This window comes from Neodiprion virginianus, chromosome 2 (assembly GCF_021901495.1).
Source record: "Neodiprion virginianus isolate iyNeoVirg1 chromosome 2, iyNeoVirg1.1, whole genome shotgun sequence".
Taxonomy (NCBI): Eukaryota; Metazoa; Arthropoda; class Insecta; order Hymenoptera; family Diprionidae; genus Neodiprion; species Neodiprion virginianus.
Genome location: NC_060878.1, coordinates 12,171,533 through 12,185,403, shown reverse-complemented (window position 1 = coordinate 12,185,403; position 13,871 = coordinate 12,171,533). Strand labels below are relative to the sequence as shown.

The window sequence follows — 13,871 nt, the reverse complement described above, 5'->3', positions numbered from 1 at the left end:
GTATCATTTAAGAAGCAACGAAAGTGCCTCTGACAGCACGTGAAATTGTATTTAGGCAACTTACGCTTAACGGCAATGCGTAAAATTAAGTTACTTCAAATGCGCATACATCAAAGTAAGGTTTACTATGTAAGATCGAGAATTTCAGTTGTGCGCATGCGCCAATGTTGTTTTACCACACTGTTCGGAAATTATGTACTTTGCGCACAGACTTCAGGCTTCAAAAATCGAAGGTGTGAACCTTTTAGTATGTTTCCGAAATTGAGTCAACTAAATATCATTTCATTTGAAGTTTATATATTGTTCCTCTGGCTCGCATGTTTGTTGACAGAAAAGATTAGGCACTTCAAATAAAATAAGTACATGAACCTACCCAACAAAAATTTTACATGAATTGAATGTCATAATTTGTTGATTTAACCGGAGCTTGTTTGGCGTAACTGGTTGAATCACTTGCACCAATTAGTTTACAGGCCAAAGCAACACCACATGCTTTGAAATAAATAGAGAATATAGTCATCGTAAACCTCAGTATACTAGTACTATAAACGGCTACTAGGCGGTAAACTCTCTCACTACGGATATAGTTTGAGATATTTGTAAAACTAGGTAGCCGTCTAAGAAATGACATGTGGATAACATAATATAAAATTCTTCATTAGCCGTATTGCAAACGAAGAAAGCATAATAGTTTCGAGGCATCGATATTGATATTGACGACAAATGAACAAAAATTATTAACACATGTTCAATTTATCCTTCTACATATGTAACAAATTGTCGGGTTTGACCCATTCAATAAACGGGTATCAAGTCACAAAATTATCAATGAGTTCATTCGACGATACGTTTTGTGCGCTGAATGAGTAGTATTTCAGTCTATGCAAAAGATTTTTGTAACAACAAATTACATTATCTTTTTTAACCATTGAACTCTTGACTCAACAAAATATAAATTAGAACAAGCTTAATTCGTTTTGATACAACAACTTCATAATTTTAATTGAGGTGCGTTCAACTAAATTTTTAGTCATATCAATTTACAGATTTTCTTGAAACAAAATTCACATTATTGCAAGGCACTCGTGCCGTGTTATCTTGAATAAATTAATAGTCAGCATGATTATTCAAAGGCTTGGTTTAATTCTATATTAAGTTGTCAACAAGTATTTCGTCCGACAAAAGTGTTTTGTTGATTTGGTTAAGTATTGTGTTCGCCACATTTGACTATAACATTTAGTTGAATAAAACGAATGTGACTTGACTGAAATAACCCTTTCCCTTCGTGTATGCGTTCGTGGTCTTACCATTTTCCTCTTTGTCTTGACTTCGGTATGTCGGAAGTTCGACGGCGTTGAGTTAAAAATATCTGAAATCTCTACTTCTTCAAATGTTGACGACATCTTTGGTTTCATTTTTCCAACAGACTGGACTCATCATTTCAAATTGCCTGACATGCACTTTCAGTTTGAAGTACTCGGGTTGCCAATACCGTGAAAATTGTTGTGAAAAGTTATATTATTTAAATTTTATTTTGAGAGTGAGAACACCCCTACAAAATTTCCGGCATGGATTCAGCGTATTCATTGCTCAATTCTCTTTAAAAAGTTTTAATGTTTCAAACGAAACTCAACCGGAAACTATTCAAAAATAGTGATTGATGATGATAGGCGGGTTATACAAATACATACATACATACAAGTTTTGAAAATGTTCCAAATCGATTTATTTCATTATACAGCATAATATTATCAATTTGTCATCCCTATGTGTACTGATATGCGTGACGTGATTTACTTGCAAACAAATGTCGTTGCCGTCTATTGTACTTTCTCATTCCACGTACGTGTTAATAGTTGATCAAAGTGCCTAGGAATGGAAACTCGCATCCCATTGGCGATTCAATGTCTGCCAACGGTGGTGGAGTTACCAGATCTTGGCACACTCGCCGATTACACGTGTAGCAGGAAGTAAGTTTCAGATCAGGCTCACAGCTCTCGTAGACCGTCAAAACTATGAAAAATGATAATAATACTTATTTATGTGCTCGATATTGAGATCCAAAGTATGGGTGGGTGAAAACAATATGGCGTCGCCCTGAGTGATCAGCTGATCGGCTCAGCCTCGGTTTTAGCTAAATTATGCGATGACTTTTGCGATTAAATGCGAGCCGTCAACCGCGCAACAAACCTTCTATCATTCGATGCCATATTTGCATATTTTTTTTAACACTTTAAGAAAAATTTTGTCCATTTACGACTCAAGTGTAAAGAACCTATTCTGTAATGGTAGCGCATTACTATTAACAATGCGGACTATATTACCGACCACTCTGTATTATTAAACAAATATTTCAAGAAAAACAGAAAAAGAAGGATCAAAACGTATACAACAATGGAAATGTAGTAATTCCTTGTCATTCAGATTAGGAAAATCAGTATATTGTATTAATGTTGAAGAATTAATGAGTGACAAATTGCAGCGAATTATATATTTTAGAATCATCCTGTGAAAAATATATCCAAATTACCTTGCACAAAACGGGCAGAAGGGAACGAATGCAAGCGATTGACTGTAGGATATAAGTATAACGAATCGCGTCGGGTAGAAAGGCATTAAAACGTGAAACAATGTGCGACCTTGACCGAGGTTCTGCGTCTGCGACTGCGGGATACACTGTCTGGCAAAGTTTAAGTAGATTATTTGCACATACCCTTGCTGTATGCACTCCATTTCATCGTAAAAATAAGGGCGATTGGAGCGAGACTCGTTATTACCAAATATTTGCCCCTTTATCCCAATATCCTTACTTATAACTACATACTTATAATTGTATACATACATATCGTACACGTAAGCAATGAAATTATACACCCACGAATTTTTCACGGAGTTCTAATTCTTAACACTATAGTTTTTTCTATTAATCTCTCTGCACTGTTGAATTAAAATACTTTCACTATGCAACTTTAAACTGATTACAAATTTCTGAAAAAAATATGAAGTTAATGTTCCTACATAAATTCAATTATGATAAAAATAATATAGCATTCATTAAGCGTCAAGTAATTACATGTATATATATATATGACTTTGTCGTAGAATCAGTAAGATTTGTATGGAATTGAGAATATCAACGAATGATTTCTTCTATTTATTACTCATGAAAAATTTTTCATATATAATATGTATATATAAATTTATTCATCGATTTTCAATCCATACAGAGAATCTAATTACTATATCACATACTAATTTTTTTCTTCTAAAATGTCATAAAAACCACTGGAATAATTTCTATAAAATTCCCGAATTAATCTGAGAAATTCTGTAAATTGTGAATAGAGAGGCTAGAGAATTCCAGTGAAATTTCACATAATAAGTAATTTGAGGTAACATAAAAAAATGTAAACTGCCTCGAAAAAATTTCAGTACAATCAAATGTGGGCGCCGAGGCACAATTTAGAAATAGCAAATCATTATTTTGCCGAAGAGCTCGGCACTTAATTCGAGCCTGATTTTGTTTAAATCGGTATATGAGCGAGAAAAATTCTAATATACCTTTTGAAATGGGAATTCTTTTTCTTGCATAACGGAATTTCAGTGAATTTTTTATGAGGTATTTAATTTTAGAGTCTCTTGCAGTTAAAATTTTTCGTCATGATAAGCATGAGACTCGAATTTAATTATAGCATTTACAGACGTGAAGCTACAGTATCTTATTTTTAGATTGATTGAAAATTAAAGGTGTATAAAAAAAACACATAAGCCTTAGACTCGGGTTGGTAAAATGGTGGTAAAAATAACAATTTTACAGCCAAATCTTAAACCGTATAACGATATATATCATAATTTATACGTTTTCAATGTAGCTCTAAAATATCAAAAAAGTGTCAATGCTCACCTGCACAGAAATGTTTTTTCCTTCCGGTGGGATAGTTCCGACAGTAGTTCCAAAAGAAACTTTGACCAAAAGCCAATCGCCGTCAAATTCATATAGCACTGGCTATTTCACTCGCACGAGGAGTCGGATATAGGTTTATAAGGTAACTAATCGGCGTGTCGCGCAGAACTAAAGGACGAATTTTCATTCGCCTTCAACATTTCTTTCGCCCTCGGGAATAAATGGTGAAAATTTAATTACGATCAGGTTAATATACATACAAATACTCTATAAATTAAGGAGCCGTGAAGGCGGAGACGAATTTAATTCCGAAGGCTGGTTTATCGCTATACGAGGAGCGACGCAACGCCCGACGGAAGGCGGCAAGAGGCAACAGGTGAATCAAGGACCCGTCCGTCTGTGGCTGCAGCGTCTCCGCATCCTGGAGTCGTCTACAATCCACAACCGGTGGGGCAGTAGCGCAGCGCGGGAATCGCCGACTATTAATCATAAAAGGATGTGGTCCTGAAGCCAACTTGCAGCCGTCGGCCCCCTGGCAAAAAACATTTCCAACAACTTTAAAAAAAAACTCCAATTCACGGAGAATGAGAATTTCATAAAGGCTTGCATAGTTTTTTTTTTAACAAATCCCTTAGCAAATTTTGATAATTTGCTAGGAATCTTGTTATATACAAAAATAACACAATTTTGAAGTGCGCGAAATTAATTTCGGTTGATTAATGGATAAAGCTTGATATTTATCGAAAATTTTGGAAAACTTATCATCATGCTAGTTTCATTGGAAATGTTCTCTTACAAGCATTACGTCTACTTTCGAAAACTCCATCCCAGTTTTTGGAAACGTGATATCGTCAAAATATCAGCAGAAACACCAGAACACATATTCTTTCGGACTTATGATTCGAATTGAAGTTCTGAATGTGAATTTTCTAAAGACGTTGGTAAAATTTTTACTAATACCGACTATTTCGAAATAGTCAGAGATGAAAACTCTGAGTTTATTGTATTTGCAATAGGAACAGAAGTTCGAAGAGAACACCTCATAGCAGTTATTCGCAAAAGTACGTTCGATTTTTATGTCGATCTCGACTTGGGTAGAAATAACGAAAAAGACGACAACTTGGGGTTTTTCATATTTATGTTCCGATAAATATTACTTCTTTTCAGAAGCTCTCTAGAGTTTCTCGGAATTCCTCTGAGTAACTGAAACTTTTCCACAAATAATGTAAATTTTTTATAATAACCGTTCGAAAAAGGGCAGTAATATGTTTCGTAGATATTTCGAAAAAAATGATGAGAAATTTCCGAGAATTCTTTTCATCAGGGCCGGCTTGACTGCAGGCGACATTGGCCACTGCCCAGTGCAGTTGTCCGACGGCTTTGGTCCATCGGAAAAATAGAAGATGCAGTCGAGGGGAAACCGGTTTCATGGGGGTAGACTGTTCTCCGCTCGAGTTATCTGTCTGCAGCCTACGTCCCGCGTCGAGACCCTGCTGCACTGCATCCAATACAGGCTCTTCAAACTTGGATTCAATCATTTGTTTTACAGAATTGTCACAATGCTTCTAATCGGTCGAATTGCTCACATTAGAGGCCACGGAAATGTCCCGGCATTTCTAAAGTTGAGTATTTTGGCTTATGATTCTGTAAACTTGGTAAAAATCCTGAAATCACTATAAGCGATTAATTGTGTATGCCATGAAATACGATTTATAGATTACAAAATCGATCGAGTTGCTTGACTGTTTATGTTACAGCCCTCGGAAATGTTCTGGAATTCATGAAATTGCGTTCTCTGATCTTTGGAAACAATTACATGATCCGAAAATCGATAAGTGAATTCATTGAATAAGCCATAAAACGTGATTAAAGTTTTAACGTATGTATAAGATATTATTGCTGAAGTATTTCTGGATCGCTTTAAGATTACATGCAGAAAACTACGACAATGCAGCTGGAATAGCAATATCGAAATATCGTGGTAATATTTCTGAGAGCGGGTAACGCACATTGCAATCAAGGCTTGTTTCAATCTTTTATATGGGCGACCATATCGTGTAGCCGCGGTTCGTCGAGCTGTTGGAGTCGAGTTGGCTGGACGAGTGGTAAATTCTTCAGACCTGCTGAAAAAAATCTTGCTGTCTGTATACAGGGTGTCCCGTTAAAGGGGTTTCGTCCTCGCGACAAGGTCGTTCTTCGTTTTACACGTAGATACGGACTTATATGCCTCGTATGCACTGACAATGAGTCCGTAGTAATATTACGACCATTGCTGCGGTACTTGTTCTTGGAAATCAAGGCCACGGATTTGCAGTGCTGCTGTAATTGTATTACACGTTATATGCAGTCACTTGGCTGCCCTTTTAGGACCTTTTACAACGATTTTCAAACTACCACTCAAGTAGGATCATCTGTTAAATTTTACTGTTCTTCTAGTGAGGAAATCTGCAGACATTTCTATGAATGTACTGAATGTAAACTCCCGACAGTATTTCAGTCTCTGAAAGACGTCTGACAAGTTCTAATAGTTTTTAGGTATACTTTGCAGCAATACCTCAATTCCTGCACAAAAAATTAATTTCGACAGATTCGTAAGAGCACCGTGAAATTTTTTCAATAATTAGGTAAAATTTCCATGTCTAGATTTTTTCAACTGCTTTTTAGAAAAGTTAATTTCAACTGTTACGCAAAAATTGTTTCATTTTCGTAGAAAGTACGCAGAAACAGTAGACCTTAAATTTTTCAAATATCTAATAAAGTAGGAAGTTCCAAAAAAATATACGCTTTTTCAAGAAATTCGTCCGAACTGCACATCTTCGATTTGGCTAAAAGGAGTCCGAAAGATGAAAAGTGGGAGGTTTTCAGAGTTTCTGTGGAAAATAAGTTTGAAAAGAATTTTAGCTTTGTCCAGCAACTCTAGAATTTCTTGAAATCCTTCGGAATATCTTACCAGAATCCTTCGAACGATTTCTATTAAGAATAAAGACCTTTGTCATAACTGTTCGAATACACGGTATATGCGTGCAGAATTTCTAGAAAAAAAAAACAAATTTCTGTAAATTTTTCTCATCAAGGACAAAAGCCCGGAAATTTGCAAAAGTGCCGCAGAACGTTGAAAGCTTGAACAAATTTGTAAACTCGGATGAAATTCGTGAAGAATATATAGAGTGTATGATATGGACGTGTACGTCTCGGACACAATAAACAGCTATCAGAAGATGAACTGCCAGGAATCACGCATGATTCCACCATAAAAAACAAAATTGTGCCAGTCAATCAGTGCCAAAAAACGCAAGTCACATGTGACAGAATAACTAGTAGACAGTGGCTCTAAAACTCGACGAGTTCGAATTTTTTTCTAGAAGTGTCAAAATTCAAAATGGCGGATTTAACACCAGACGTTCCACGCAGCTTTGAAATGGTGGCAACCATTTATCAGCATCCCATTGGCCTTTTCCAGTCAACTGCCAACTTAGGTTGGATAAGTACCTCGTCTCGAACGCGTGGAACTAAATCTAGCAAAAAGCATTCGCGGGATCAGACGCATTCCTACTTCAGTCACAAGTGGAGCCACAAGTCGGGTGACCGTTTTCCGTCTCATTTCAGAACAGTGGCGTGGCAAGGTGACGCCCTTGACTCAAAGGACAAGTCGAAGTCGACGCTGCTGAATCAAAGGCACAGGCAACCGATTCATGGCCGCCATACCTACCTTTTTATACATCTACTGTACGGTAGTCGTTTACTTTATACTTATGCGAGGAGAATATTCTCATCAGTCTCACAACCTCGTCTTGTGCTTAGCGGCTCTGCAGGCAACCGACACCTGTAGCAGATTCCGTGACACGGAAAAGAAGATAATAGTCCAGCAGGAAGAATAATCCATAACACATTATCGACATAGATATCGAATTATCCCTTGTGAAAAAAATTATCAGCAATTTCTCAACGTTGTTTTTAGAAATTTTAAAAAATATACCATTTTTTCAGTCAACAGATATATTTACAAGATCGTCAATTATTGTGATAACGTTTGCGGCATTTCAAGATACTCGAGAGAGTTTCTGGAAAGAACACAGATTCTTTCCGAATTTTTTCTGTTAAAAAGCACAATATCTTCGAGATTTTACGTTTCTTACTATTTCTGATTATATCGTAAGTCGAGTTCACGGGAAAACTAGATTAAACGTCTCGGAACAACTTATCGTTAGATCTTTTTCGAGCTTCTTTATCTGATCAAAACCTGGATATCTTCAAGTTTTCGGCTATCCGACTATATCTGACGGAGCCGCGCCAGAGGTAAAAATCGAATGAAATTTACCAGAACCCATATTTTTCAAGATTTCAATTTGTATCACAATACTGTGCGTTTTTTATTTCTTATTAGAATATCTAGTGGCGGTATTTTTTTTCTTTAATACCGTTGCAAAGTTGAAAAAAAACTAATTTCGAGATGTTCTCTATCCTCTAATGACTAATAAAAAAAGTCAAGTGAAGTTTTGTTAGTCCCGGTTATCTAGTATCGCTTGATAATGAGACGTAAATCATTACGAAATATAATAGATATAATTTTTCTATACTCATAATAAGAATACAGGGTGTGTGGGTTAGCTCCAACTGGAATGGGAAAAAAGTAATCCGATTTTAATTAATCTTGCATTCTTCTATGGTAGAAATTTCTCGTGGTAACTTTCACAGTTTATCCAAAGCTACAGTGAAAGTACTACATAATTTAGCAAAAGACGGCTGACGTGTCGGCCATGAAAAAGTATCCACTATAATTGAACAAAGAACAAAGAAAGCTTGGTAAAACTTTGCCCTCAGAATGATTGTTCTGAAGTTTCAATTGACTGAAGTTCATGTTTGTAAATGCAAAAATCTTAAATGTCATTAAAATTAGGGCGAATAAACCTCGGTAGGTTTTATAATATGCTTGAATTATAGGAAGCACGCCCCAGAGAATGGTCAACATAATTGATTTCTGCAAAGCACTAATTGTATCATAGTCAAATAATCACCGAATTTCAAAAGCCGCTGAATTCTTTTCAGTCACCATGGCACGGTCTTATTATTTGATAATACACCATCTGCTGGTAACTAGGTTTTCATGACATATTTTAAACTGCATTGACATCGTTTGAAAATAAAAACCCAATAGATTTCACAATGTTTTCTGCGTTTTAATAGTTGTCAAATTTACAATAAATAACGATCAGTCGCAAAATTATATAAAATTAGTCGAAAATCGATTATTTTTGGTCATCCTTACCTCGACTGCAGTTTTTGCGAGGTTGACGGCATGAGTAACTAGAAATGTTACTCGCCTATCGGTAGGTAACAAATCAGTATCTTTGCTTGCAGGTATACCATTGCTAGAGCAAGAGCAAGATACAGATGACAGAAGTCTACTGCAGAAGCATACTTATTGTTAGTATAAACACTAACCTTGCACGTGTTTACTTCACAGTTTACACCACCCAAAAATCGTGCAATGGATTGTTTTGAAGGCCTTTCGATTTTGACATCTAATGAAAAACGAAGTAAGTTATGATATAGATGAAATAATGTCATCAATTTTTAGATATTCATGAACTGTTGATGTAATCTGCTTTAGAAGTACCTTATTATCTAGAGAAAGATCTCAGAATAACCTCAAAAAAAAAAAAAATTGAACTGATCTATTGAATGAATGATTATTTTTTATCAACAATCACAACGGTATTATTCTTTGTAGGTAGCGATGTTGATTTTGATGCTATGCTGAGCCACATCCTACAGGGTGTTTATCACCTTGTACCTGATGAAGTTGAATGCGATATCAAGAAAACCAGCAATGATGAAAACAAACCGAGGTACGGATTCAGTGAATCAAACAGTTTCAATAACTTCGTTACATGACTGAGTTAATGTTTGTGTCTGCGATGTATATCATCCTTCTTCAGAACCTTAAACAATTGCTATACTCATAATCAATTGGCTGAAGAGCTAATATGAGTCATTGAATTACTTCTTCATAATGTCATTAAATAGATTTCTCTATTAGCAATCAATCATAGCAACTTTTGGCAGGTTCTAATCATTGCTACTAGCAAATACCATTCTGTGACATCCAAATTATTTAATAGCGAGAAAAAATTTTATTTTATTGCTCCAATCGGGAGAATAATCCAAAAATGTGTCAGCATGGTAATTTACTCACGTGTAACACTGCCTTAAAGGCATGTAACAATCCTACCTTTAACGACCGAGTCATTTTTGATTGATACACAGTTTTTAGGCATTAGTATCGAAGCATTAATACTAACTGTATTTAGCCCGGTTGAATGACCGGTGTCACTATAGTAAGAATAGGGATATGTAAAGTACCGGCACGTTTAGTATTGCGGAATCAAATGATATGTCACAGTCATATTCTTACTTCAAAATGGTACTACGATTTATCATTTCTCTCCTACATATTTCCAGAATCCCTGAAAGCCCCTCAACTGTGGAAATTATTGCCTAAAAATTGATGAAACACAAGATTGACTCGGTCGGTAAGGTACGACTGTATCTTTTTTATAAACTCAACGCTCCCATTCTGAATTCATTGAACTTCTGTGAATAAAAAAACCCTCTGGTCTTGCCTAATTTTTATAATTTTCTTACTACAGGGAAGCATTTCTCCAGGCAATTTTATATTTCCTCAATGAAATTCGAAATACCAAATATCTCGATGGAGACACCTCCCTTGGTGTGAAACAATTAAATTCACTTAAACGTGGGATTGAGATTGCAATTTCCATGATGATACCGTGCCTTCTACCAGGGGTTGGCGTAGGTATACAATACATGTGTCCGAGAGCAGCCCAGCTGCCTGCAGAACAGCTGACAGATTTTCAGGTACCTCATGTTCATCCTGCGTAAAGAATATACGACTTCATTTCACAATAGTCCATCTCCCTCATAGGACCACTGTTCATTTTTGCCAATATATTGTATTTCACAATGCTCAACGAGCCTATATTTCATTTAATTACAGAAATACGAGCGTTTGTCAAATGTTGTAAAAACAATATTGAACTGTTTTGACGAACCTACAATGCGACCCACAATCTTACCGCAGATTGGGTCACTTTTGGCTGCCTTGATACAACTGTCAACTGTACCGTTGACGAAACCTTGCAACGAGAGTGAAAACAGTTCAGGGAATACATTTCGCATGACAGCAGTTATTTACAATCAGTTGAAAAGAGAGCAAGAACAATTTAGAGTAAGCCTTCTTTCATTGATTGACAAATTGCCGCAGTCCACTGTTGTCAAAGAGTTGATGATCATTCTTGGAGTTCGACGTGCTCCGCGTTGGTTGCGGAGAGAAACTCAACGACTTCTGATCAGTAGAATAATGAAGCCTAACGGCATCGTAGCTTTAGTACTGTCAATGTGTGATGATGGCTTGGATTCAGGGGCTCATTGGGCAAAGCTAGATGTCATTGCAAAATTGATCGCCACTCCTCAAGGCACTGATCCAGATATTTACTACAATTCAATATGCTCTCAGGTTGGTTAGTTAATCCTTTAGTTTCGAAAGTCAACTGAATTTTCTGGTGATAAAACTATTTAGAAATTTCTCGTTATTTTGTTTGAAAACTTGTTTTGTTTGAAAGCACCGCTCATGTCACATTTAAATAATTATTGAACTTTAAAACTACTCACAGCTGCTGAATCTTCTTGAGTCCAAAGGAAAAGATTCACTGATAGTAACCAGTTTATGCATGAACGCATTGTATGCGAGAAATCCAACAGTTTTTACTAAACAAATTCTCAATCCGATTATGGAACCTCTGCTTATCACAGTTGGGAAATCTGAAACAATGGAAGTACTGAGGACTGAAATTGAAGTTACGAAGTGTGTCGAAAATCTTTCGAAATGTTTCACTTCGAATGGAGCTGAATTTAAATGCCTACCGAGCAAACTTCTCTGTGCGATTGCCGTTCCGTTGTTTCGCCTCTACACCAAAGCATATCGCACTGTTTACTTGCATCGAAAGAACTTGGAGCAATTAATGCTTCTGCTCTTGCGTGAGGAATCAATGCAAGCTGACCTTTTTGCCATATTGCTTGTACAGCACAGATCGAATCATGTCGAGCATGAATTTGGTAATAATTTGACGTTCCGATTTGGTCCTAACAGTGAATTTGAAGTAACGAATCAAGTTGAATATATTAGTTGTGACGAGTTTGGCGATTGCCTTCTGCACTTGGTACAGAATGACAAAATATTGTCATATAATTTATTCTGCTATTTGTTGGAATCACTGTCGAGATTGAATGAAAATTGTCATTGCAAAAATAAAGACATTGCGCACAACATGGAAGTAAAATTGGTGTATGCAAAGCTGTTATCCATTCTTGCTGATACTCATGCAATTCAAGAAGCATATATTAGAAATCCGCAGCACATTCTGTTGTTTGTAATATCATTAGTCGAAAACAAGTCAGCAAACGATAAGGAAAATGGAAATGAAATTGGCATAGAATTTGACGTTTTGTACATCAGTCTAATGCTTGTCAAATTCATCCTTGAGAATAAACGAAAATCCATAGATTGGAAGCCATTCGACAAATTGGCAACTGCCTTAGGCAAATTGAAAAGCTGTAGAACATCAACTGAATTATCCACGCTGGCCAAAGAAGTGACGAATCTTATAAAAACAAAGGGTGCATTAGCTCGACCTCGGTACCAAGATTTATCAGAATCAAATAAAAAGGTGACTGAATTCGATAAAGCTATTCACGATCTCGCCGACCCTCTGTTACCAGTCCGTGCGCACGGTTTGATGTTGCTAACAAAGCTTGTTGAACGTTCAGATCACGATGTAATTGCCCAGAAGGATATTGTCTTATGCCTTTTTCAAGTAAGTTTAGCAAATTCGTAGTCAAATTGTAGTTGAGAGCAAGAATTTCGTCTCAAATATCTTTCATTTGTAACAGGAAAATTTGAAACATGAAGATTCATTCATATACTTGAGCGCCATCAACGGACTCGCGGCGCTGGCCTCCGCTTATCCTGAAAAAGTAATCGAAGTGCTGGTGCACGAATTTATCGATATAACATCTGCCAGTAAAGAGAGCACAATTTCACCCGATACTCGGGCTAAGATAGGGGAGATCTTAGTCAAAGTAACAAGATCCCTTGGTGAGTAAAATGCTTCTATAATGGAAGATTCTTTGTTTTGTGATTAAAAAATTTCAGGAATTATGTTTATACCAAGTTTGTTTTTGAATTGCAGGCGAATTGGCACCTACTTATAAAAACATATTGATCAATGGATTTCTATGCGGTACACGTGATGTTGATCCTCTAGTGAGAACTTCCAGTTTATCCTGTCTCGGAGAACTTTGTAAAGTATTGGGTTACCGTTTAGGGAATATAATCGTTGAGGTACGCATTTATTCATAATTTATACTTACAATTAGACATTCAGTTGACTGGAAAACTATGTTTCTTAAAGTATTTTACTATTTTGTTTTGAAAACATACTTGTGCTTGTATTTACAGGTAATATTCTGCATTGGGAGCATAATAAAAACGGACAAAATAGCGGAATGCCGTAGGGCCGGTGTTATGGTGACCACATTGTTGCTTCAAGGCCTCGGAAAAGCTGCGCTAATCAGTCTCGGAAACGATTTAGTTCCGCTGTATCGAGCTCTGTTGAGTCTACAGCATGATGAAGATTCGGTACTGCGTCTTCACGCCCAACTTGCCCTTAACGAATTTGACGATATCGTGCGAGACTTTCTTTTCTCAAAGCCCAAGCTTGAAAAAAGCATATTTGTGTTGGAGCCAACAGTATGACGACAAGCAGAATTACATACATCAATCCGAATTCCAGCACCTCTGCATTAAATAAAAATTATGATCTTATCGATCTGACTGATATTTCACTCTAGGTGAAACAGTTTCTCTAAAAGTGGGAATAAACAAGTG

General features: G+C 36.5%; 1 protein-coding gene across 6 annotated transcripts; it reads left to right on the top strand.

The window, feature by feature from the left end:
- The first annotated feature begins 7,465 nt into the window (after positions 1 to 7,465).
- Positions 7,466 to 13,834, top strand: LOC124297138 (transport and Golgi organization protein 6 homolog). 6 transcript variants are annotated; one of them, XM_046747812.1, is made up of 9 exons: positions 7,466 to 7,635; positions 9,369 to 9,441; positions 9,636 to 9,753; positions 10,555 to 10,783; positions 10,923 to 11,441; positions 11,599 to 12,798; positions 12,875 to 13,079; positions 13,174 to 13,325; positions 13,443 to 13,834. In XM_046747812.1, exons 1-9 carry the CDS (start codon positions 7,597 to 7,599, stop codon positions 13,737 to 13,739), a joined length of 2,832 nt encoding a protein of 943 aa, XP_046603768.1. In that variant the 5' UTR covers positions 7,466 to 7,596; the 3' UTR covers positions 13,740 to 13,834. The 6 variants fall into 6 exon arrangements, with proteins under 6 accessions (XP_046603768.1, XP_046603772.1, XP_046603770.1 ...); XM_046747816.1 differs by lacking the exon at positions 7,466 to 7,635 and adding an exon at positions 7,643 to 7,822; XM_046747814.1 differs by lacking the exon at positions 7,466 to 7,635 and adding an exon at positions 7,643 to 7,822 and having other exon boundaries at positions 9,263 to 9,441.
- Positions 13,835 to 13,871: the final 37 nt, after the last annotated feature.